The 23994-nt window shown below is 35.6% G+C and overlaps 3 protein-coding genes and 1 pseudogene across 6 annotated transcripts in view; 2 read left to right on the top strand and 2 right to left on the bottom strand.

The window, feature by feature from the left end:
* Positions 1-1570: 1570 nt before the first annotated feature.
* LOC147282502 (putative disease resistance protein RGA1) lies at positions 1571-5146 on the top strand. The gene is made up of 2 exons (XM_086249127.1): positions 1571-4317; positions 4793-5146. Exon 1 carries the CDS (start codon positions 1721-1723, stop codon positions 4310-4312), a length of 2592 nt encoding a protein of 863 aa, XP_086105253.1. The 5' UTR covers positions 1571-1720; the 3' UTR covers positions 4313-4317; positions 4793-5146.
* Positions 5147-6139: 993 nt separating this feature from the next.
* Positions 6140-15443, bottom strand: LOC147282501 (uncharacterized; annotated as a pseudogene). Its single transcript, XR_015122919.1, has 11 exons — positions 15431-15443; positions 13776-13920; positions 13548-13677; positions 11576-11674; positions 11177-11412; positions 10997-11066; positions 9944-10150; positions 9026-9259; positions 7322-7400; positions 7077-7217; positions 6140-6459 (listed from the first exon to the last, which is right to left on the bottom strand). The product of XR_015122919.1 is annotated as an uncharacterized LOC147282501 (transcript).
* LOC147282496 (uncharacterized) overlaps positions 10505-23994 on the bottom strand; it is a 52716-nt gene continuing 39226 nt past the window's right edge. The window contains exon 8 of one of the 2 annotated variants that reach the window (XM_086249131.1): positions 10505-10610. The gene's annotated coding sequence lies outside the window, so the exon portion shown is untranslated. The remainder of the gene's footprint in view (positions 10611-23994) is intronic. The other variant, XM_086249132.1, reaches the window with a different exon arrangement.
* On the top strand, positions 19365-23589 carry LOC147282500 (disease resistance protein RPV1-like). 2 transcript variants are annotated; one of them, XM_086249126.1, is made up of 5 exons: positions 19365-19902; positions 21089-21248; positions 21367-21660; positions 21763-22650; positions 22897-23589. In XM_086249126.1, the coding sequence occupies exons 1-5, from the start codon at positions 19388-19390 to the stop codon at positions 23500-23502; spliced, it is 2463 nt and encodes an 820-aa protein (XP_086105252.1). In that variant the 5' UTR covers positions 19365-19387; the 3' UTR covers positions 23503-23589. The 2 variants fall into 2 exon arrangements, with proteins under 2 accessions (XP_086105252.1, XP_086105251.1); XM_086249125.1 differs by having other exon boundaries at positions 20144-21248.

Raw genomic sequence — 23994 nt, 5'->3', positions numbered from 1 at the left:
TGAGGTTATAAGCAGCCAAACGAATCCTAATCGCCTTTTTTTTTTTTTTTTTAATTCTTTTTATTTGCATTTGCAAGTTAAAATGCCATGATGATTAGTAACTTATATTAATTATTAGATTAAGCCTAAAGAACATTTCTTCATCAGTCAAAAGCAATTGTGCACAGTAGTACAAATTAATTGATTTATAAAAATGTATATAAATGCAAATTTTGAGAACAAAGAAAGTATAGAGAGAATATAGAAATTCAATTTCTTAAATGTGTTAGAGTGAATTAATACAGAAAACTCAGAATCATCAAAAACCTTAGTCATGTTTCAAGGTTTAATCAAAATAAAAAATCCGAAAAAAAAGAAGTTAAAAAACACAAATTACAGTAAACAAACTTGAGATCAAACAATGTATTCTATATTTTGGGGGGGAAGCAAACCTAGCTGATTCTGGATTTCCTTGTCATTGGTTTACTTTTGAAAGCCTTCAATGGGAGATTATCAGAATTTGAAGCATCTTCTTTGAGAGCTTTTAAAGAAGCAGCTTTGTCTGTTTTCTCTTCAGTACGTTGTAGGATCACTTAGAGACCTGTAAAATAGAGGAAAATGAAAATAATTAGTAAATGTCATAGTTTTTATAGAAATGTTAGACAATGTAAATAATATCAAAACATAATTTTAATAGGCCTACCAATTTAATATATTAGTAGAAATGGAAATTATCAAAGATTAAAGTTTAAATGGTTTACAGTGAATCAAATTTTAAATGGTTTACAGTGAATCAAATTAGTATTTTTGATTCACTGTAAACTTTTGAAGACTAAAGTTTAAAATTTAATAAATAAGTTCATCAATTCATATTATCTACTCAACGCAAGCCTCTTTTGTATATTCATAGATACTAATTTTAACTTCAGTCTTCATGTATATAAGCAAAAGAGTGGTGAATTCGTCACATTTTTTTGTGTGTGGCACAGTGTGAGTGAGTTCATTATCGCAGTATTGATACTCGCTAGATATCATACATGAATCAAAGAACTATAATGTTTTGAAAGCTAATTAGTATTGAGGGTTTGGTTTGCTCTTATGGACATGGACTGGTGCAAAAATCTCATTAGCTCCTACATTTTAATTCCACGCCCCAATGCTTTAAGAAAGGTCATGAGGATCATATGTGCATCCTTTTTCTTGATTGAAACCTCGAAGACATTTCATTAATTAGCTTCGATTTCACAGCAACTGCAGGGGAAAAAGAGAGAGCTCGGGAGAGAGAGCACGTGAGAAAACTGAGTGAAAACAAAACTCCATTCTCAAGGCTGATTAAGTATACAGATTAGTTGTCTTATTGGCAAGTTGGGCTTTAAATAAAGATCACCTTCTAGAAACCAATTTTTAATTCTATGGCTTATTAGTATAAAAATCAAGTTGTCTTATTCCACGTCATTTTAGAGTGCACCACTCCATAGTCCGATTCCTTTCACATGGTGCCCGGCCCACATGTCCCTTAATTATCCCCTTCTTTTTTTTTTGGCCAAGCCTTAATTATCCCCTTCAGCTTGCTTTCCATATGTATATACAAGAAAGATTGGTCAATTGCTTCAGGAAGACCCAGGCAAGCCAAGTTTCCAATCCATAAAGTGCCATATTCTATCATAGCTATCTACTCGTTTCCCATTTCTCAAATCAACCATACATAACATTACTCCCTTTCCTCCCCCCCTGAATCATTATGGAGTCATTAGCCTTCAACATTGCAGAGAGAGTGTTGACTAGGCTTGCTTCTCATACTTACCAAGAGATTTGCTTGGCATGGGGTGTCAAAGATGAGCTAAACAAGCTCCAAGAGACCTTACAAACCATCACCATCGTGCTCCTGGATGCAGAGGAGAAGCAGACAGAGGATCGGCGATTGTCCATTTGGTTAGGAAAGCTCAAAGAGGTTTGCTACGATGCAGACCAAGTGCTCGATGATTTTGAATTCCAAAAGTTGCAAATGCAAGTGCTCAACCGTGGGAGTATCACAAGAAAGGCACGAGGAAAGGTATGCAACTTCCTTTCACGTTCTAATCCACTGGTGTTTCGTTATAAAATGGGTCAGAGAATCAAAGACATAAGAAAAAGGTTAGATGAAATTACTGTTGAAAAGAATAACTTTTCTCTCTCGGAACGAGCTGGAGATTGGCATGGCGTGCACATGCAGAGGGAGACCGGCTCTTCTGTGCTCGTCTCAGATGTTTTTGGGAGAGATGATGATAAAAAGAAACTTATCACCCATCTCTTAAAGAACACTGGTCATGGGGACGTGAATCTTTCTCTTATTTCCATTATTGGGTTAGGAGGTATGGGCAAAACTACACTTGCTCAATTGGTGTGTAATGATGATACAGTAAAAAAACAATTTAATTTGAGCATGTGGGTATGCGTCTCAGATGACTTTGACCACGAAACATTGGTTCGTAAAATTCTTAAATCTGCAACTAATCAAAATTGTGAGGATGTAAGTTTGGATGATTTGGAGATTAAGTTGCAAAATGTTTTGAGAGATAAAAAATTTCTTCTAGTGTTGGATGATGTATGGGATAAGAAGCCACTGGGAATTACAAAAAACAAATGGATTCGTTTAGAAAGCTTGTTAAAGGTTGGGGCTAATGGGAGTAAACTCATTGTAACAACACGTAGTGAATCGGTTGCTTCACTTATGGGCTCCACACACATGCATCGATTAGAAGGTCTTTCTCCTAAGGATTGTATGTCTTTGTTTATAAAAAGGGCATTTAGAAAAGGAGAAGAGAAGCAGTATTCACACTTGTTGGACATTGCAAACAGTATTGTTGAGAAGTGTGGAGGAGTTCCTCTAGCCGTAACTACTGTAGGGAGCCTACTGTCTTTGAAAAGAGACAGAAATGATTGGTTGAAAGTGAGGGATAATGCAATATGGACATTGGAACAGCAAAACGATGACATTCTACCTGCACTCAAATTAAGCTACAATGCATTGCCACCTTACTTGAAGCCTTGTTTTGTCTTTTGTTCACTTTTTCCAAAAGATTACGTATTTCACAGTGTATCTCTGAATCCACTATGGATGGCGCATGGCTTCCTTGAAACCTCTAATGGAAACCAAGGGTATGATGAGATAGGCCTAGACTACATAAGGCAATTATGTTCTAGGTCTTTCTTTCAATTAGAGGAGGATTTTATATTTGGAATATATTTTAAAATGCATGATCTAGTTCATGATTTAGCCATCTCAGTAGCGCAGGTAGAGATGTCATCTGATAATTTCCGTCCCAATAAAGCTTTTGAAAGGGTTCGGCATGTGTCACTGTTTGAAAAGGATTTCTCCCAAGAAGAGCAACTGGTTCCTGAATTCCTACTCCAGTCAGATAAACTCCGGACCATTCTATTTCCAGATGAGGGAGATGGGGTCACCAATGAATCTTTTTTAAAAACATGCATCTCGAGATTCAAGCATCTTCGGGTGCTAGATCTGAGTCTTTCGACTCTTGAGGTCCTGCCAAGTTCCATTGGCAATTTGAGTCACTTGAGATACCTCGATCTGTCTGGTAATCATAGGATAGAAAAGCTTCCTGATTCCATTTGTAAGTTGCTCAATTTGCAGACGTTAAGACTTTTAAACTGTCACAAATTGAAGGAGTTACCCAGAGACATTGGGAACCTGGTGAACCTCATACACTTGGAGTTAACTACACAGCAGATGTATCTGCCAGAAGGAATTAGACACCTCACCTCTCTTCAATTTTTAGGGGTCGTCGAGTGTAAGAATCTTAAATCTTTGGGTGAAGGGATCCAATACCTCACTAACCTTCGGAAACTGTTTATTTTGGGATGTGAAAGTCTGGAGTCCATGCCGCCTAATATGGAACGCTTGACCGCACTAGACACTTTATGTATCTCTGAATGTGAGAAGCTTGATTTGATGGAATCAGGACAAGGCATTCGAAATCTCCGATTTTTCGTGATCGGGGATCGAAGTCAGGAGGTTTTGCCCCGTTGGCTTCAAGATTCTGCAAACACTCTTGAGATCATGCGTATCGCGAATTGTGACGATCTCACGGTACTTCCGGAGTGGCTTCAAAACTTCAGGTTGCTCCAGAAACTAGTGATTTGGAATTGCCTCCAATTGTCAAGTTTGCCAGAAGGGATGCATCACCTCACTGCACTCAGAGAATTGGACATTGGCGGGTGTCCTGAATTGAGCAAAAGATGCGAAAGGGAAGAAGGTGAGGATTGGTCCAACATCTCTCATGTCCCATCTATTCTCCTTGATGGTGAACAAATCGCATCATTGATGATTTGATTAAGGTACGTAACAATATACTATCTATTTATTTCTTCTCCCTTATTTTATCAATATTATATTTGTGGGTTTCAAAGAAAATGCTATTTATGTGTTATGCGATTAATTCCAAAGATTTAAGCGGTTATCGGTTTGATAAAAGTTTAATTCTTATTTGCGTTCTGTTTTTTTATGTTTTATAAAAAGTATTGTAAAACAAAATAAAGTTTTGAGTTCTTTTCATTTCATTAGCTAACACGTATTGTGTTTGTTAGACTTGATTCAACTTAAGGTCGATGATAATATGTTTTCCTTTTTGAAATAAGATGATAATATGTTTTAGACTTAAGGATATTACTTTCCTGAGTAATAGGTCTTTTAACTACCAAAATGAACAAATACATGTGATTTTTATAACTACCAAATTTCCCTAAAGTTTTCGATCACATGTTAATGGCACATCTAAATGTTAGATTTTTTCTTTAATCGTAACAATTGCAGATCTCAAAGGGTGGCAGCAAAAACATGCAGTCATTGAAGCAGCACTGGAGTGAAATAATGTTGTCTTGTATTGGTTTGGGTTGTAGTCGTGATATTGGAATTTGAAATAGGAGAATGTTAATAACTTCAAGGAGAGATATATATATATATATATATATATGTGGATGTTTTAGTGATTTGATTTATGCTTCAATAATTTTGTTTTATTAAACATGTTTGTGTAACTTCTTAAGATGCATGATTGTGCCCCTTTTTGATCGAAGTTAATCACACTGCATTTCATATTGTGGCACAAACTTGCTATGCGAATTTCGCTAGCTGCAGACACTTCTATTCTAAATCTTATTTGCCTTATGCTCTTTTAGGTTTAGAGTTTCCTATAGCTTGTTAATTTATAAGCTCTCATTTTCTCTCTTTTGTTTTAATATTCCAACAATACTCATCATAAAATCAATAGAAGAATCTTAAACTCAGAAACTATGTACTGATAAACACTTGATAATTAATAATAAAGGAGAAAGTAATAACTGCGTAATATAATGCACGATATAAATTAAGATTCCAGCTGAAATTCAGATTCAATGCGAGACAACACCACACTTCACATTCTCACAAACCCAAAACTCATCTGGATTGTCCGATGTTTGGAGCTTGAATTTCTAGGAACGAGAATCGACATTCTTAATTCCAATTATTTTGGAATAATAGGAATGCTCATCCTCTTACAACGTATGATAACCAAACAATGGAATGGCATTCTCATTCCCATCCCTACCTTAGGCCTCTATTGTAAATTTGTAATATTGGCTTACTTTTGTTTGCTCTTTACATAAACTAGAAATTCTAGTACAGTTTAGCCAAAGTGAACATCCAAAAAGCAACCAATCAAATTTAGTTGTTTTTTTTTTTTTCTAGACATGACAAGCAGTTTGACCAAAAATAAACATAACAAGCAGAATACAAAAGCTAGAAACGGAAGTTTTTTATTAGGCACCTTTCAAAATGCATTTATAACATTGGTGCAACCATTTATAACATAAATACAAAGAAGAATACATTTTACAATTTTTTATCCTCACTATTATTTGTTTCCACCAAAGAATTCCAGCTCTTCTTCCATCATCGCTAGCACTTGCTGAATATAGAGGTGCAGGGAAGGTGTTGAATTTTGAAGATAGTAAATTATACACCTAAACATTGCTGCTGTATGAAGGCCAAAAATTTCTCTTTATTTGTTTTCCTGTAAATTATATGGATACCAATCTCAACATCTCAATGTCCATATGAAGCTCATTTTCAGATCAAAGAACTTGGCTACTTTTGACTGGATCCATTCTTATGAAAGTACCTGAGCAGTAGCAGCCAGCACATTCCATTGATCCTCTATGAAGCCTAGGGCCATTAAAAAACCTGCCCTGAACTTGTGAATAAAACTCAAGTCTACAAGTTGCTTTTTACCATCGAGAATATGAATTTCCATATGTCTTCCAACTCTCCCTGCTGTTCCAACCATAAGAGCTTCTCTCAAATGGAGAGCTATGAAAATCAGGTCTTCTATAGCTGCTGCGTCCAGGACTCTGAAAATCTGAAGGTTTTCTATAGATGCTCCTCTCCTTGCTTTCATTTGCTTCTTTTCTCATGTCCTCCTCAAGATCATATTGTAAGCGCTGTTGGCAGAAGAAAATTGTAATCTAGATTTAGTAAAAATGTATGGTTTAGGTCCTGATTGAAATATCTCCCAGGAACTTTTAACATAGTTAGTGCTTTCAACAGGATAAGTTACTAACCATCCTATCATCTACAAGGTTTCAAACTTTACAAAATGCATGGCCTGTCGCCAAAAATGAATGGTCTTTAGCTTATTTGTCTCAAGTACTAAATTTAGCTACAACTTAAGAGTTAACATCTTTACAACAAAACATTAACAAAAGGAAAAAAGAAAAAATGGATGCAAAATATAAAAGCTTTTCAATTGTAAAATCAAAATTTTAGAACTGCAGTTGCTGCATCAATATAGGCTATGAAGTTGCCAAAATGAACATTAAAGAAAAAGAAAAAGTTTGGGGCAGTTTTTAAATTATGTAAGGCCAGAATATCTCTTAAAAGGGCAATACTGTGGGAGCTCGCAAAATCAATGTGTTTCTTACATAATATAATTATTATGTCTATAGTGCAATGAATGCGAAAACAACTAAAGCTTCAATCACATAGAATAATGTAGTATAAATAATTTTTTTTTTTTTCAGTAAATAACTGTCAAGTAGCAATCATCTAGAGGAAAAACCTTAGTAGGGTCTGAAAGCACTGCATATGCCTCTCCAATCATTTTAAAGAGCCTGTCAGCATCCTTATGAACCTCCAAAGAGATTTCCTTCCAGAGTCGACCTTCATCTCCACCCTCACTTCTTGCCAAGAACTGGCCAGCCTAAATACGACTAAAAGAAAATAGAGAAAAAAAAAAAAAAAGGGGGCTGTCAGAGGTACAGAAGAATACATAAACTTCTCAATGGGAGGTATAAAAGTTAAAACCTTGTCCGGATGATGCTTGAGAGCTGCCTTCCGGTATGCCTTCTTAATGTCAGAGCTTGTGTCAGAAGGTTTAATTCCCCTGGCATTGAGATTTACAATAATCAGTTATTGGCACAAGTCACAGCAAAATAGGCTCAATATTCTGAACTCAACTAAGCTGCTACACCAATTCAACTGTCAAGCTATCAGGCAACATAAACTTCCCAAAAATCTAGGCATGGGGATACATACACAATCATACACCAAACATGACTAAAATGTAAATCTGTCAAAATATGAAAGTAGTTCTTCACAACTTCAATACTCCTTATTGCATCTAATGGACATCATTTTAAGTTATTAGCCACCATTCAATGTATATGTACGGCAAAAGTTTCCTCCCACATGGAGATAGCAAAAGCAATAATTCTGGAAACATTATAAGATCTTTAGCAATATCATCTAAGAGTAAGCCTGGGAATGGTATGTAACCAACACAAACTATGATACCTAACTTCTGTTCTAAGAAGATAAGTTGGTTATGTTATGTTGCTAAAATGTCAATCCGGACCATTGATCAAATGGATTCTTGTTAGAATTTGTGTTGCAGATTAAAACAATACATAACATGCTAAATATCTGGCAAGAGAACATTACCTATATATATATATATATATATATATCTCTTATAAGGATGCCCTCATTTTAAGAAAAGAACCACATTGTTTGGCCCCACCCTGCAATGTAGTTCACGATCGAAACCATTCATTTTTAAGATCCTCTTCAAGATCACTCGCGCAAAAAAATCAGAAAAATAAAAAATCATTTAATCATTTGATTATCATAATGACCATATATCTGTTTATTGGAAACACTATGTTTCCTAGTTATTTAACAACAATTAGATGATTAAAAGATTTCCGATTGTCTAATGTTCTACAAAGACAATCCTTGAAGAGGGACTTGAATAACAAATGGTTTGGATCATGAGACCATATTTCGAAATGGGTCCCGCACTGTGGTCTTCACATTTCTTAAAATGAGGGCATCCTCATTAGAGAATTCCTATTTATAAATAAGCATATATATATATATATATATATATGAGTAATGCTATTTGGACCAAATTAAGTGACCAAATGAGAGGGACCAAGTGAGGTGTCACTTGGGGAGGGGGTCCTCATCTCCATGTGGTCCCTTATCTCCACATCTCCCCAAGTGACATCTCACTTGGTCCCTCTCATTTGGTCACTTAATTTGGTCCAAATAGCATTACTCTCTCTCTATATATATAAGTGGCGATTCGCAGTGTTAAAAAAAAGACGCCGAGGGCTCAACGTTCCTGCCAATCACTCGGTGCCGGAAAATCCGCAAAAAAAAAAAAAAAAAGGAAAGGTGCAATAATCAGCTGTAGAGAACAATTATAAACACACACACACACACACACACACACACACATAGGCCTCTTCCATTGAGGGATCCCTTAAATAAGCTTATTTAAGGGATCTCTTGTGGGGTTAACTCCATATTGTATTTTGATGATTGGAACCATCTATTTGTACACATACGCAGATATATATATATGTATACACATATTTATACATATATATGAAACACTAACTCCATTGGTTTATTAAAACCCTAAATTTCCATGACACCATGCATAATTCATTGAACACTAACATCTAGGCAAGTTATAAAGACGTTCATAAAATAAGAACTTACAAAATGAGGTAAAAATTTAAGGGGATTCCTTTCTTAGCTTCTTCTTCCATCAAAGGCATACGTCGATGAGCTGCGTAATTCTTTTACACTGCCATTCGATCTACCTTGTAAACTAGACTCTTTGGCCTTGTCATCAGATTGGTTTTCAAGGATAGAAACAAGTCTTTGGAGATCACTGGCCACCTGTCCATAGTCCCGTATCATCTCATGTAAGGTGGCTCTTCTAGAAACTGTCTGTTAAAGACAGAAACAATCAGAAACACAGTCAGAAACAAGAATACTTACAGAACCAATTTGAGTTCAGAATAATTCATTGCTAAAAAAGGGGACAAGACCATGAACAAAGAAAGGTAACATTTAACAAATTAACCTGATTTCTTGCCAAAGAGACAACAAAGTAATACACTTGTTCTCCAAAAAAAAAAAAATCAATACACTTGAGTTACACACATTGTAAAAGTATTATAGCATTGTAGCTCAAACTTATTTAGATCACTCTGTAAGAACTGCAGGACTTGAGTTACACACATTGTAAAAGTAACTTTAGCATTATTAAGTTGGAATATCAAATATCATCTTAAGGTCAATTAATTGCTGATTACAAAGGAAGAAACAAGTTATAATTCTTTAAAATAAAAGATGAGTGTAATGGAAAAGGTCAAGATTTTGAAAGATTTCCAATGAAATTATCATATTTAAATGATCGCGGAAAATTTTAATGGATTGATATCTTGATATCTACAACTCAGTAATCAGGAAAGAAAAATGGGTCTTTGTTATGAAGACTGTCATTAAGTGCTAACAAAATCCTCAAAACAGGGTCTCTTCACATTATTAAAGAAAAAAAAAAAGTTCCTTCTTAGGGTACCTTCACATGCTTATGTAGTATCCTGCTGGAAATGCACCTAAATGGCATACCTTCACATAATTTCCATCAAGAGCTATGGCAAGACTGCAGTCTGCAATGGCATCAGTAATCTGACCCAAAGCTTGGTGTGCTGCACCATGGTTGCACAATCAGATTGCAGCAAATGGACGAGATCCAATATTGCTAGATAAAGCAACAGTATAATGCTCCACGGCTTCTGCATATCTTCCAGATTTAAATGCTTCATTGCCTGCATTCTGTTTTTAAGAGAATTGGAACTTAACAGATGATCTCAAATGCTCGAATTATTGGCAGAATAATCATACTGATAGCTAACAAGAATTTGAAACATTTGGATACAGAGATAAAAGCTCTTAGACAGAAGAACAAGAACATTATTATTATGAACAGTGGCCAAATAAATCAACAACAAGAAGAGCAAGGAAAAAACATATCTTCCAAGTTCCAACACATAAGAATTCAATTTGCTTGGCCCAAACATTACTGACCTTTCCATTAAATTCTCAAAAATGTAATTCCTTCCCCCCTCCCCCTTTTTAATTTTCTCCAGATATTAAAGGCATATTTCAAGTAATTAGAGTATTGAATAACCAGAAACCTTTTGTTTCTACCACACGAAGTGACCCCAAGATTATAATCTTCATCCCCTAGGACAAGGAACTCTTGTCATTGTTAATCACCTTGGACCAATACAAACTATCATTTGAAAACCATCATTGCATTATTGTACAACGAAAACAATTATCTTAATGAAGGTTTGATGTGGAAGTATGTGCTACCAATCTTCTCTTTGCATTTGCAAGATAATCACTTAACTTAATACTCCACATTGTTTGAAGTCCCAAATTTGAGTCTCCCCTCCCCCAGATTAGAAAGAAAAAACAATTCATTTTAAAAATAACTATAATAATAATAATAATAACTGATGCAACACATGTGAATATGTGATACATGATATAGTAAGCATGACAATATAAGAGACGTATTTATAAAGTTTTCTACTAATCCTCCATCCAAGTGAGATAATAACCATAATATATTAAAGCAACAACCATAATATATTAAAGCAACAGAGGGCTTACCTTGTGGCTTAACAATTCACGTATAGTGACAGCTAATGAAACCGATGATTCCAAATTCTTACTTGCATACCTACATAGTTAAAATTAGACTCAGTAACTTCCATCTCATTAGAGAAAGGAATGTCATGACTGAACTTTATAATACAAAAGTTACGTATGCAATGAAAAATTGTGTATTACATGTCTTTAATAGATCGCACTTGCTCTAGCTTCTCAAGTAAAGCAAGAGCTGCCTCAAGCCTTCCCAAATGAAAGTAAGACTTGGATATGAAGAACCACCTCCACAACCTAACAAATGGGTAATTGTCACATCCAGAACCATCCATATTTGCTACACTGTTCCCTGAAGCAAAATTCCTTTCAGCAAAATGCAAACTATGCTCACACAGCTGAATTACTTCTTCATACCTTCTCAACTGCAAGAAGCACAAAAAATACAAACAATATTCAGACCAAAACTTGGGGTATAAGAAAAAAACACTTAATGAAAATACATGAGTAGAGAATATAGCACAGACCAAACACAGAGCCTCCGCTTTCAATTCGAGTAATTTTTCTGAGTATAAAGTATAAACTAACTGATAAGGCCTCAGCAATCATTTCTAAAGCATTGAGAGCTGCATCAGTAGTTCCCTGTTCCAGAAGCTTGGCAGAACGATTTGAATACGCTGCCACTTTCTTTTCAAAAAGGTTTAATTATCGATTTACCACCCAAAACTGTAACTCATTCCCACTTTACCACCTGAAAGTTTTTTTGTCCCAGATTACCACCTGTAACTTACATTCGTGTCCCACTTTACCTTGTTCCGTCAACAAGTCCGTTAATGTTGACGATCTGGCCGTTAATACTGACGTGGCGCGCTAGATGTGCGCCATGTGTCACATCTTTTTTTATTTTTCGCATTTTTTTATTTTTATAAACTTTGAAAATTAATTAAAAATAGCTCCGAACTCAGAAAAATACACGAAAAATTTATACGGACTCGTCTTAACTAGCACTAATTTACTATAAGGTTAAATTACCAATTTGCCCTCTAAAAATTTCCAAAAAAAATTAGAAAGTCCAAATTTATTTCTAAAAAATTAAAATAAATTTTCCTCTATTAAATAAATTCTAGAATTTTCGTAAACTCTTGGACAAATTCTCAACAATATTTTGAAAAATTACCAAAAGCCTGTTTTAGAGAATTATTTTGAGACTTTACAGAAATTCTAGAATTTTTATAGAATTTATTTTATAGGGAATTTTATTTTCCTCTAAGACCGAGAGGTCTTTTGGGTAACAAGTGTTTACGAGAAATGTATTGTTAGTTTTTAGAAGACTAATGGTGCAGACCTCATATTTTTTAGAGTTCGGGAGATTATTCTATGAATTTCCAAAGAGTCTAGAGTATTTTAATTTTCTAGAAATAAATTTGGACTCTCCAAATTTTTTGGAAATTTTTAGAGGGAAAATTGGCATTTTGACCCTATATTAAATTAGTACTAGTCAAGACAAGTCAGTAGGAATTTTCCTTGTATTTTTCTAAGCTCGGAGCTATTTTTAATTAATTTTCAAAGTTTATAAAAATAGAAAAATAAAAAAAAATACAAAAATACAAAAAAAGATGTGACACGTGGCGCACATCCAGCGCGCCACGTCAGCATTAACGGAATTATTGACGGAACAAGGTAAAATGGGACACGGGTGTAAGTTACAGGTGGTAATCTGGGACAAAAAAACTTTCAGGTGGTAAAGTGGGAATGAGTTACAGTTTTGGGTGGTAAGTCGATAATTAAGCCTTCTGAAAATAAGAAAACTGCATAAATAGCTGTCACAATATTTTAATAAACTTTATGTATTATCAATAAATGGATCCTATACGATTCCTTAACCCTATGCATGTGGATACCTGAAACATTGATTATGTATAAAATCAAGACCACATAAGTCATGTCAAGCACACCAACTGTTATCCTTTGGCTCCTATAGACAATGCTGCAGCTTTCCAAAAGTTTCTTTAGAAAAGCAATTGCAATACTATAAAATGTTTGCTAATATTATGTAAAACTTGCCCTAGATAACAGGAGTACCTGTACTCTGTTTGGTAAATTCTGTTCTAAACGTACTGTGAAATTTGAAAATGATGAATAGGTGGATTAAAAATGGGTGCTATTTGCACCAACTTTATTTCTCAATACACCCATTTGCTTTTTGCACCCACCATGAAAATTGAAGATAAAACGTGTACTCACCCCCCCCCCAAAAAAAAAAAAAATCCCTAAAACAATATTAATTAGATCATCTTAAAAAACACTCACAAAATACTCTCCAGGCCAACAAATACTCAAAAAAGTATCTACTAGCTTATATTACATGGTTAGAATGAAAGTTAAGACATTTTGAGGAAAAGAAATCTTTCTCCACCACATCTTCTCTGTTTTTCCTTGGCTATTTGAGCACAATCACCAAACTCAAAATACAATAACTAATTATAAAACTATTATAAACAGCATTAAAATAAAAATCTTACATCCCTATCACAAATATGTGAAGAAACAAATGCATTACCTGAGCCTTTTGTATGCCATCAGCAGAATCTTTTACAATTCTCCGATCCAAACACACACTTGTTCCTGATTCCAAGCACTTATTCAAGTACTGCATTGCATTTTCAACTTCCCCAAGCAGAAGATGGCAACTGAGACCCAAAAAAGGAAAGATACTTAGATGACATACAGTGTATTAATAGCATGCATCATAAGAGCAACAACACATTGAAAATACAACTTCATATACAGCATTGATATCAAAAGAGTTCCATAAACTCTCATAACAAAAAAGACCAGATACTCCAGATGCAAAAGACAATCAGCAACCCTCCTAAGAATGAAGATTATGAGGATGAATTTCTCAATTTGGCACTCAACAATTTCTTCCAACCCTGATGGAGTTTAAGGTTGATTAACATAGCTTAACAAACTTGCAATTCCTTCAAAATTTCAACAGCGTAGTTGGGATATGAGAAACTTTTCAAGAATCATTGTCAACTATAAGCTCGAGACAATATTTGTTAAGTGAGCGTAAACAAATCACAAATCATTTCCATATGACTCAAGAAAAAAACAGAATACTGGTAAATATAACCCAACATCATCGCCTCCCCTATAAAAATTTAAATAAAATGAAAAATACAATAACCATAGCAGTTAAAGACATATAACTGCTCGGGCAGGTTGTAAGGTTAGCCTGATCTCAAGCGAGATACTTAGTTTGGTTTACAAACCCGGATTTAACCCACACTGGTTGGGATGAGCTCAAAATAATCTCAACCTATGAGTAATTTTATGAGCTCAGGTTGCCCGGATTGGTCAGGTTTAGTTTAGCCCATAGGTTTAACCAGTGAACCCAATCTGTCAAAAAAAAAAATTGAGAAAGACCAAATCCAGAATATTAAGAATCAAATAAACACCAATTCAACAACAACAATCTGACAGACTAATAGATAGCTTAAATACTATTTGATATATGAATATGTTATTAATACATATTTGTATCAGGTTGCTGGTATGAGTTGCAAATTTGGGCTGAGTCTCGGGTTGTATGTTCAGGTTTAGGTGTCAGCTCTGAAGCATGGATACGCCATTTTGGTCCCGTATCCCGTATCGAATACGGATACGCATCAGATACGGGCCGATACGCTTTGGATACGTATCCAAGTCAACGGATACGTATTTGACTCGTTGGATACGTGTATCCTTTGCTCTCGACACGGGTATCCGATTTTTTGGATACGTTTAACAGTCAATTAAAGAAAACGAAGAGAATTTAATTTGGATGAAGGATACGAAGAGTCTCTACCTTGAAATCATGAAATCGATCGAGGACTCTGCGTGTCTGCCACAGTGCCACTTCATCTTTGTTTGTGGATAAACCCACACCGATCCAACAGTCAACCATGGCTGGACACGTGGCCGGTCAGACCCATCTTCAGTGTTTGACTTCTCAGTGGTCAAACTTTGACCTCCACATCATCACAGCTCGGCACTTCCTCTGTCAGTTCAGATCGGATCGCCACGCCGAGTCCTCCGTGCCCGGTCCGACCCGAACCGATGATCTTCCAAAGGATTGAGTGTTCATCTTTCCACGGTCGTCTCGGCTCGGCTCGGCTCGGCGCGGAAGGAACCTCCTTTCGAGTTCTAGCGTCAATCAGTTATGACTCGGAAGGACCCCTATCTACTGGATCGGTTCGGTCAGGAATCCCATGTCCGATCCGATCACACATGGGCTTCATGTATACACATAAGAACATGTGTTCGGGTCGGCTCGGCCCCCCGCCGCCATTCCAAGGAAGATCATGTTGGGATGAACCGTCACACTTAAATGCACCTGACAAAGGTCTTCTGACAAATGGGACTTCTCAGCCCACATTCATGACTACTGAGGCAGTTCACCTGAATCTTCCATACTTGCATTGAATGCAAATGAGGTGGGTAGCTGTGCATGCGACTGTTCACGACCGAACGCGTGGATCTTTCTCAACCAGCCAACCACATGCAGGTATCTTACTCATCACAATCTCCTCTGCCTATATATACCAACTTATATGTGCAAAATGGAGGATCTAGCTATCAACCTCTCACCAGACAAACACTTACACAAAGCTCTCACTCACCCAAGAGCATACCCAACTTGCTGAGAATAAGCCCAGAACATTTGCCTTGTTCATCCTATTCTCTCAAGTTCATCCTTTGTTCCTCCTCACTTACCATCAAACACACATCACTAACTTCATCATCGGAGCGTGTTTGGCTGGTACCATACCGGTCCATCTCCTTTGATCTCTTTTTCTCTTACAGGAAGATCCCACATCATCATCCAACAAGACTTCGGATCAGCCAGGTCACCATCTCTAAGTTGTTGCATCTCTCTTACGGAAATTTGCATCAACAAACTTCTTCAGCTACTTCTTCAGTTCTTCACTTATTCTTGAAAACCCAAATTGGAGAGAGTCAAGAAACCCAAATTGGCAACCCAAATCGGATGTGCAGAAACCCACTCCAAACAATCGACCTGCACCGCACCGCCGACAAGCGACGATCGACCTGCGTCGCACCCAGTTCTTCAGCCACTTCATCTACTGGTAAGTGCGTACTGGTGTTTGTTTGTGTCTTTGACTCTTTGTGAACTACTGAACTTTGTGCGTGGTATACTGGTAATATATTAATTGAGAACTAGAATTGAGATTAAGGAAAGTCGTATAGTGTATACTGGTCGTTTGGTTGATGTATAATAATATTGATTATTTCATTATTTGATTGTAATATAATAAAATATAAATTATATTATTAATAGCTTGTCAGTTATCACTTTGTCAGCTTGTATATTTGTTTCTTACTTTCTTGAGTAGTTGACTCTCTTCAATTCGGTGTAATATGTAATATTAGTTAATAATATAATGATATATGTTAATAATATATATGTTACCCACTTACCCAGTACAATGTGTATAATATATGTTAATAATATAATGTTTAATATTAGTTAATATATACGTTACCCAATACATTTGGATGATCTTTTTAAGTCTTTAGAGTTTAAGTGAAATGAATTTAAATTTTTATGTTATTTAAAGTATGTTTTAAATTATTCATATTTTTATTATTATATATTAATATATATTTTTATTTGCCGTATCCATAACGTATCGTATCTTAATTTTTAAAATTTTTTTATATCACCGTATCATATCGTATCGTCGTATTTATATCCATATCGGTGCTTCATTGAGTGTCAAGCAGTGAATTAGGGCGACCTCAAAATTTGGGTTGGGTTTGGACAGGTTCAAGTTAAGCCCGCCCAAGGAGAACCCCTAAATTTATTAGGAACCAAAATTAAATAAAATAGATACATACACAATCATGCACCAAACATGACTAAAAACACTCTTGAAAGTAGTTCTTCACAACTTCAATACTGACTGAAAACACTCTTGAGTCCATGGGTATCGCGAATTGTGACGATCTCACGGTACTTCCGAAGTGGCTTCAAAACTTCAGGTTGCTCCAGAAACTAAAGATTGGGAATTGCCCCGAATTGTCAAGTTTGCCGGAAGGGATGCATCACCTCACTGCACTCAGAGAATTGGACATTGGCGGGTGTCCTGAATTGAGCAAAAGATGCAAAAGGGAAGAAGGTGAGGATTGGTCCAACATCTCTCATGTCCCATCTATTCTCCTTAATGATGAACAAATCGCATCAATTGATGATTAATTAAGGTACTTAACAATCTACTATCTATTTATTTCTTCTTTCTTATTGTATAAATATCATATTTGTGGGTTTCATAGTAAATGTTGTTTGTATTTTATGCCATTAATTCCAAAATTCCAAAAGTCTAAGCGGTTGTCGGTTTGATGGAAGTTTAAATTTTTTTTTTTTAATGTTTTATAAAAGGTGTTGTAAAACAAATTAAAGTTTTGAGAGTCTTTTCATTTCATTAGCTAACACATATATATTGTGTTTGTTAGACTTGATTCAACTTAAGTTAGATGATAATATGTTTTCCTTTTTGAAATAAGATGATAATATGTTTTAGACTTAAGGATATTACTTTCCTGAGTAATCAGTCTTTTAACTAGCAAAATGAACAAATAAATGTGATTTTTATAACTACCAAATTTCCCTAAAGTTTTTTATCACATGTTCATGGTACATCTAAATGTTAGGTTTTTTTCTTTAATCATAACAATTGCAGATCTCAAAGGGTGACAGCAAAAACATGCGGTCATTGAAGCTGCACTAGAGTGAAATTTTGTTGTGTTGTATTGGTTTGAGTTGTAGTCGTGATATATGGATGTTTTAGTGATTTGATTTATGCTTCAATAATGTTGTTGTATTAATTAAACATGTTTGTGTAACTTCTTAAGATGGATGAGTGTGCCCCTTTTGGATCGAAGTTAATCACATTGCATTTCAGATTGTGGCACAAACTTGGTATGCGAATTTCGCTAGCTGCAGGCACTTCTACTCTAAATATAAGGAAATTATTTTCCTTATGCTCTTGTAAGTTTAGAGTTTCTTATAGCTTGTTAATTTATAAGCTCTCATTTTCTCTCTTTTGTTTTAATATCCCAACAACACTCATCATAAAATCAATACAAGAATCTTAAATTCAGAAACTCTGTACTAATAAACACTTGATAATTAATAATAAAGCAGAAAGTACGTAAAAATTGATCAGTAATACAATGCATGATACAAATTTGGATTCCAGCTGAAATTTGGCCGGGGGACATATGGATGAAGGTTTTGTTGATGCTGTTGAGACAAATTCCAGTTGCAGATTCTTTCACCTCCAATGGTATTTGGAGGGTATGAATGGTATTTAATGGTTTAATTTATATATCCATTTGATTGTTGGCTTGGTTTTGAATGTGATAGGGGATGGTGGGAAATCTTTCCCTGCATATACTATTATAGACGTGGAAAATGTACATAAATTTGGGATTTTAGCTAAAGTTATCAGTAAGTTATTTTCAAGAATAAGTTTGTTGTTAAAGCTTTTGTCTTTTCTGGAGGCATATGCATCTGGCTTCTTTGGAATTAATAATGCTAAAAGTGAAGGATATTGAGACTATGATCTCTATGCACCAGGCTATATATTATATATATATATTGTGTTAGTGTCTGGTATATATGGGTTATCAAGATTGGTTCTACTGTTGTTTATGTGACCAGTTGCCCCCAAATGAAAAAGAGTGGCACTTTGGAAACACTTACATGATGTGGCTGCTGCTCATATATGGTATAAAACAATCTCTAGTACAGGCAAGGGTATAAAATAGAAGCACATACACAAATGCACATGTACATGGTGATAAGATGATCTCCAATCTCTGTTTCTAAACTCTGTTTTGTCATGTGTTTTCAAATGAATGCTAGGATATGCACTATTTCAAAACAAACCTTAAAAATGCTCTTTTTGAGCTTCTTGCAAAAGTAGCTGGAACCATCTTTGTGAAGAGTGGGTATTGGAAGAGAAAAGGAAATATATATTCAAGGTCAAATATGGCTTGCTGGAGGGAAATTTGATGCCTATAATTCAGTGCGATATTTAAATACCGTATGGATCCCATGATTAAGGTCACCTTCTACAAACTAATTTATTAATTTGCGTTCTACTTCTATGACTGATTAACAATAAAAAGTCGTCTTATTTGCAAGTTGGGCTTTATATTTTAGTCCTTGCCACATCATTTTGACTTTGGAGTACCACACACCTTACCAAGTTGACCAGCAAAAAGCCAGCTATTGCGCACAGCTCGCTTACCTCACCAGAGAGATATATCATAAGTGAATTGCCTTAATGGAGAGCATTTTGTTTGTTAATTTGTTCAAAATCGATACCAATGGCTGCTGTTAGAGCTCAAAAAGCCACCTCTTCCAATGATTCTACTTCCGGTCTACCTCATTGTAGTTACGATGTGTTCTTGAGTTTCAGAGGCGAAGACACTCGCAAGACTTTTACGGACCACCTATATACGGCCCTTGTGAGCAGAGGCATTCGCACTTTTCGCGACGACGATGAAATGAAAAGAGGAGAAAACATTCAGCCACAACTGCAGAAAGCAATCCAACAGTCGCAAACTTCTGTTGTTGTGATTTCAAAAGACTACGCGTCTTCGAGATGGTGCCTCGACGAGCTTGTGGTGATCCTTCAACGCAGGCGGACCCACAAGCATGTAGTTGTACCAGTCTTCTACGACATCGATCCTTCTCATGTGAGGAAGCAGACGGGAAGAGTTGCAGAAGCATTTCATAAACACCAAAAAACTCAATCAATGGAGAAGGTGAACAGATGGAGGGCGGCACTTACAGAAATTGCAGATCTCACAGGGATGGTCTTACAAAATCAAGCTGATGGGTAATTTTTTTTCTCCTTGGTCCATTCAATGGCGCTTGATTAGATTTCCAAATATATGATCGTTAATTAGGATCTGTTAATGTTGAATCCTAGCTTTTTATGAAATGTTTTCATTCTAATTTAGTGAATTACATTTACATTCTTCCTTCTTTTTTTCTTTTTTACTAATTAAAAGGATTTTAAAGTCTAATTCCAAAGTCTTGACATGTTTGATTGATTTTTCATTTTGGCAATTTTTTAGGCACGAGTCAAAGTTTATCAAGAAAATTGTTAAAGTGATTGAAGACAAAATCACTCACACTTCCTTAAGTGTTGGCCCTTATCTGATTGGAATTCATTCTCAAGTCAAAAAAATTAATTTATGGTGTCAATATGGATCAAGAGATGCAGGCATTTTAGTAATTTGTGGAACTGGTGGAATAGGGAAGACAACCATTGCAAAATCTGTTTATAATTCACACTTTAAAAGTTTTGAAGGAAGCTGTTTTCTTGAAAATATCAGAGATACTTTACAACAACCCAATGGCTTAGTTGAGTTACAAATAAAACTTGTTTCTGCTCTTGTGAATGAGAGAAAAGTCCAAATACACAGTTCCAGTGAGGGGGTAAATAAGATTAAAAATGTCATAAGCTCCAAAAGAGTTCTTCTTGTTCTCGATGATGTAGATCATATGGACCAATTAGATAGAATACTTGATATACGAGATTGGGTCCACTCGGAAAGTAAAATCATCGTAACAACAAGGTGTCCAGGGTTGTTAAAGGCTCATGAAGTTAATATACAAGTTTATAACGTTGAAACTCTGAGTTACTATGAATCATTGAAGCTCTTTAGTTGGTATGCTTTTGGACAAGACCATCCTATTGAAGGTTACTTGAATTATTCAGAAATAGTAGTAAACCATTGCAAAGGACTTCCATTAGCTCTTAGAACTTTGGGTGCTTCTATGTCAGGACAAAATTTAGATTTATGGGAAAGGACATTGGAGAAATTGAAAGTCATTCCTAACAGTGATATCTTGAAAAAACTCAGAATAAGTTATGACTCTTTACAAGATGATGACGACAAAAATGTATTCCTCCATATTGCATGTTTCTTTATTGGAAAGCAGAAAGATGTCATTGTCAAAATACTAGATGCATGTGAAGTCTTCACCATTGTTGGCATTCAAAATCTTGTTGATAGATGTTTGGTAACGATCGACCAATACAATAATGTGAATATGCATCAAATGATTCGTGACATGGGAAGAGAAATTGTTCGCTTAGAAAATTCAAAGGAGCCTGGAAAACGTAGTAGATTATGGCATTGGAAGGATTCTCTAAAAGTATTGACAGAAAAAAATGTGAGAAACATTCTCCTCTTATGTATAAACATGTTCCACTTTTTTGTTTTTTATGCAACGATGTAGGTACATTACTTATCAAAATGTTTTTGTTTTTGTTTCCCCCTCTGTATTGTAGGGTACAGAAACAATCGAAGGTCTTGTCCTGGATATGGAAATGGATGCAGAAGATACTCCTTCAAGAAATTCATTGGAAACAAATGGATTTGCGAGGATGCCAAAACTAAGACTACTCCAACTCAGTAATGTACATCTCAGTGGAAGCTATCATGAAGAGTTTCCTAAAGGTTTAAGATGGTTGTGTTGGTCTAAATTTTCGTTGCATTCCATACCCAGTAGATTTCCTTTGGAGAGTCTGGTTGTTCTTGAAATGCCTAATAGCAACTTGAGACAAGTATGGAAGGGAACAGAGGTATATATGCTCTACATTTTTTCTTTTCTTAGGGTTTTTGACGATCAAATCTTTAATCATATATTATCTTCCAACATTCTTTCAATTTTTCGTTTTTCACAGTATCTTCCATCTTTGAAGATCCTTGACCTCAGTCATTCTCCTGGCCTTACGAAAACTGGCCAGTTCCCAGTTTTACCCAAGCTAGAGAGATTCATTCTTGAAGATTGTGCAAGCTTGGTTGATGTCCATGAATCCATTGGAAAGCTGAAGAGACTCGTTTATCTGAATATAAAGGATTGCAAAAATATAAGGAAGCTTCCCAATAACATTTCTGTGCTAAAATCTCTCGAAACACTTATTTTATCTGGTTGCTCAAATCTTAATGAGTTTCCAGTGGAGATAAAGAAGATGGAATCTCTGAAAGTTCTTAAAGTCGATGAAATTCCAACAAATCAATTACTCATCACCACTGGGGAGGACAGGTCATGGCCAAGGAAGAGTGCAGAAAATGTTTGGGCTTTTTTCCCACGCTATTTAACTTATTTAAGTCTTCAGGGATGCGGACTTTCTGATGTTGCCTTTCCTAAGGATTTTGGGAATACCATGACCTTACTGAAAAGTTTAGATTTAAGTAGAAATCCAATTTGTGGTCTACCAGATTGCATCAGAGGTCTTACGAGGCTCGATAAACTTCGTTTTTCCAATTGTAAGAGCCTTAAGTCCCTTATAGGACTACCAAAAGTAACAGAATTGGCTGTGTTCCTTTGTCCTTCATTGGAAAAAGTGACATTTCAATCATTTTTACACGTACCAGAAAAATGCTCAATCATTTGCAACGACAACCTAGCTGAGATCGGGTACTGGTTTAAGTTAGAACCCATTGGAAGAGTTGATGTAGAAATGATCACACTTTTGGGCTTGTGCAGCTTGGAATCCATGGAAGCCAATAATGTGGCGTTGTTTTCTTCTTGTCTGCTACCAATGAATGGGCCTTCCATCCCAGTCCAGGTGCCTCTCTCTCTCTCTCTCTCATATGTATCTAGATATATATATATATAAAATATAAATGTTCTATAATTAACCAGTTAATAAGATAATACGGTGCTAACCACCATTTTCACTACACAATGTAATGTCATAATCCAAACCGTTCATATTTTAGGTCTTCATTCAATGATTCAAATATATCAACCTTGCAAAGAGTTGACTAATTTTATGCATGGTTCTGTTTTGATGGCATATATATACATATAGGGACTGAGTGAATATGGTATATTCAGCACATTTCTTCCGGGGAATGAAGTTCCAGGCTTGTTCAAGCATAAAAGTAGAGGGTCCTCGCTGTGTTTTACCATGCCTTTACTTCCTAATAGCAGGGTCCGGGGCTTGAACATCTTCTCTGTTTATTCGCGGTTACGTGATTTGTTTTCAGCTGGTTCAATTATTACTAAAGTGAATAATAAGAGCAAGGGTCTGGAGTGGATCTATAGCCCAACATACCACGGTATTCCAGGTGACAATGAAGCCATGATATGGTTAAGCCATTGGAAGTTGGAGAATCAATTGGAAAGTGGCGATGAAGTGACCATTTCAGTGTTTATGAAAGGAAAGTTTTGTGTAGATGAATGCGGTGTGCAGGTTGTGTACGAGCAAGAAGAGAATACAATGAATACTCAAGACAACACCCAATTGCCAGATCCTTCATATCCATATATCATCGGTCAAGATTTGTCAAGATATCAGCTGATGCCAGGAACCTACCTCCTCTATGCTGGACTAGACGCACGTAACGTACGTCACGCACCTATGAGAAATAAGTTTCTTAATGAATGCCCGGTTTTGTCGATCTGTGGACTCTAATGAACAAACAGGTGTGTTGGTCTGCTTATTCCTATTTCATTTTACTCCATCAACTCGATTCGATCTTAATTTATTCAACAAGAAAACATAATTAATAATATCGTGACACCACTGCTGATAAATTAGCATCAAATTGGTTTAATTATTCTGTCCACATATATTTGGTACCCCATTAATACTTCCCAAATTGATTCACGTTCATCTCAAACAATTTCCTCCAACCAAAATATGGCCATTTTCTTCTGACAATTGTTGATAATTAAAAAACAAGTTTATCAAAAATGTGTCACATCTATCATTACTCTAAATTACAGTCACAGGCTAATTTGTGGTGCCGAAACACTTGCTGTTTTTCTTCATGAGATTAAAGTTGAAGTCGACATTAAAGTCAAAATAGAGGGGAATGATACTTGAATATATTATGGTTGATATTTTAAAAATTAATAATTTTTATGGTGGGTCATGTATAAAAAAATAATGACACATTATTTA

The sequence above is a fragment of the Dryas octopetala genome, chromosome 6, assembly GCF_963921425.1.
Source record: "Dryas octopetala chromosome 6, drDryOcto1.1, whole genome shotgun sequence".
NCBI classification, from domain to species: domain Eukaryota; kingdom Viridiplantae; phylum Streptophyta; class Magnoliopsida; order Rosales; family Rosaceae; genus Dryas; species Dryas octopetala.
Note: the sequence above shows the minus strand (reverse complement) of the source record. Positions and strands in the feature narration are given on the sequence as shown.

Coding starts and splice junctions, on each gene's coding strand:
- LOC147282502 (XM_086249127.1), top strand. CDS start 1,721: ATGGAGTCATTAGCCTTCAACATTGCAGAGAGAGTGTTGACTAGGCTT.
- LOC147282500 (XM_086249125.1), top strand. CDS start 19,388: ATGGCTGCTGTTAGAGCTCAAAAAGCCACCTCTTCCAATGATTCTACT. Junction 19,903..20,143: donor TTACAAAATCAAGCTGATGG/GTAATTTTTTTT, acceptor GCAATTTTTTAG/GCACGAGTCAAAGTTTATCA. Junction 21,249..21,366: donor AAGTATTGACAGAAAAAAAT/GTGAGAAACATT, acceptor TCTGTATTGTAG/GGTACAGAAACAATCGAAGG.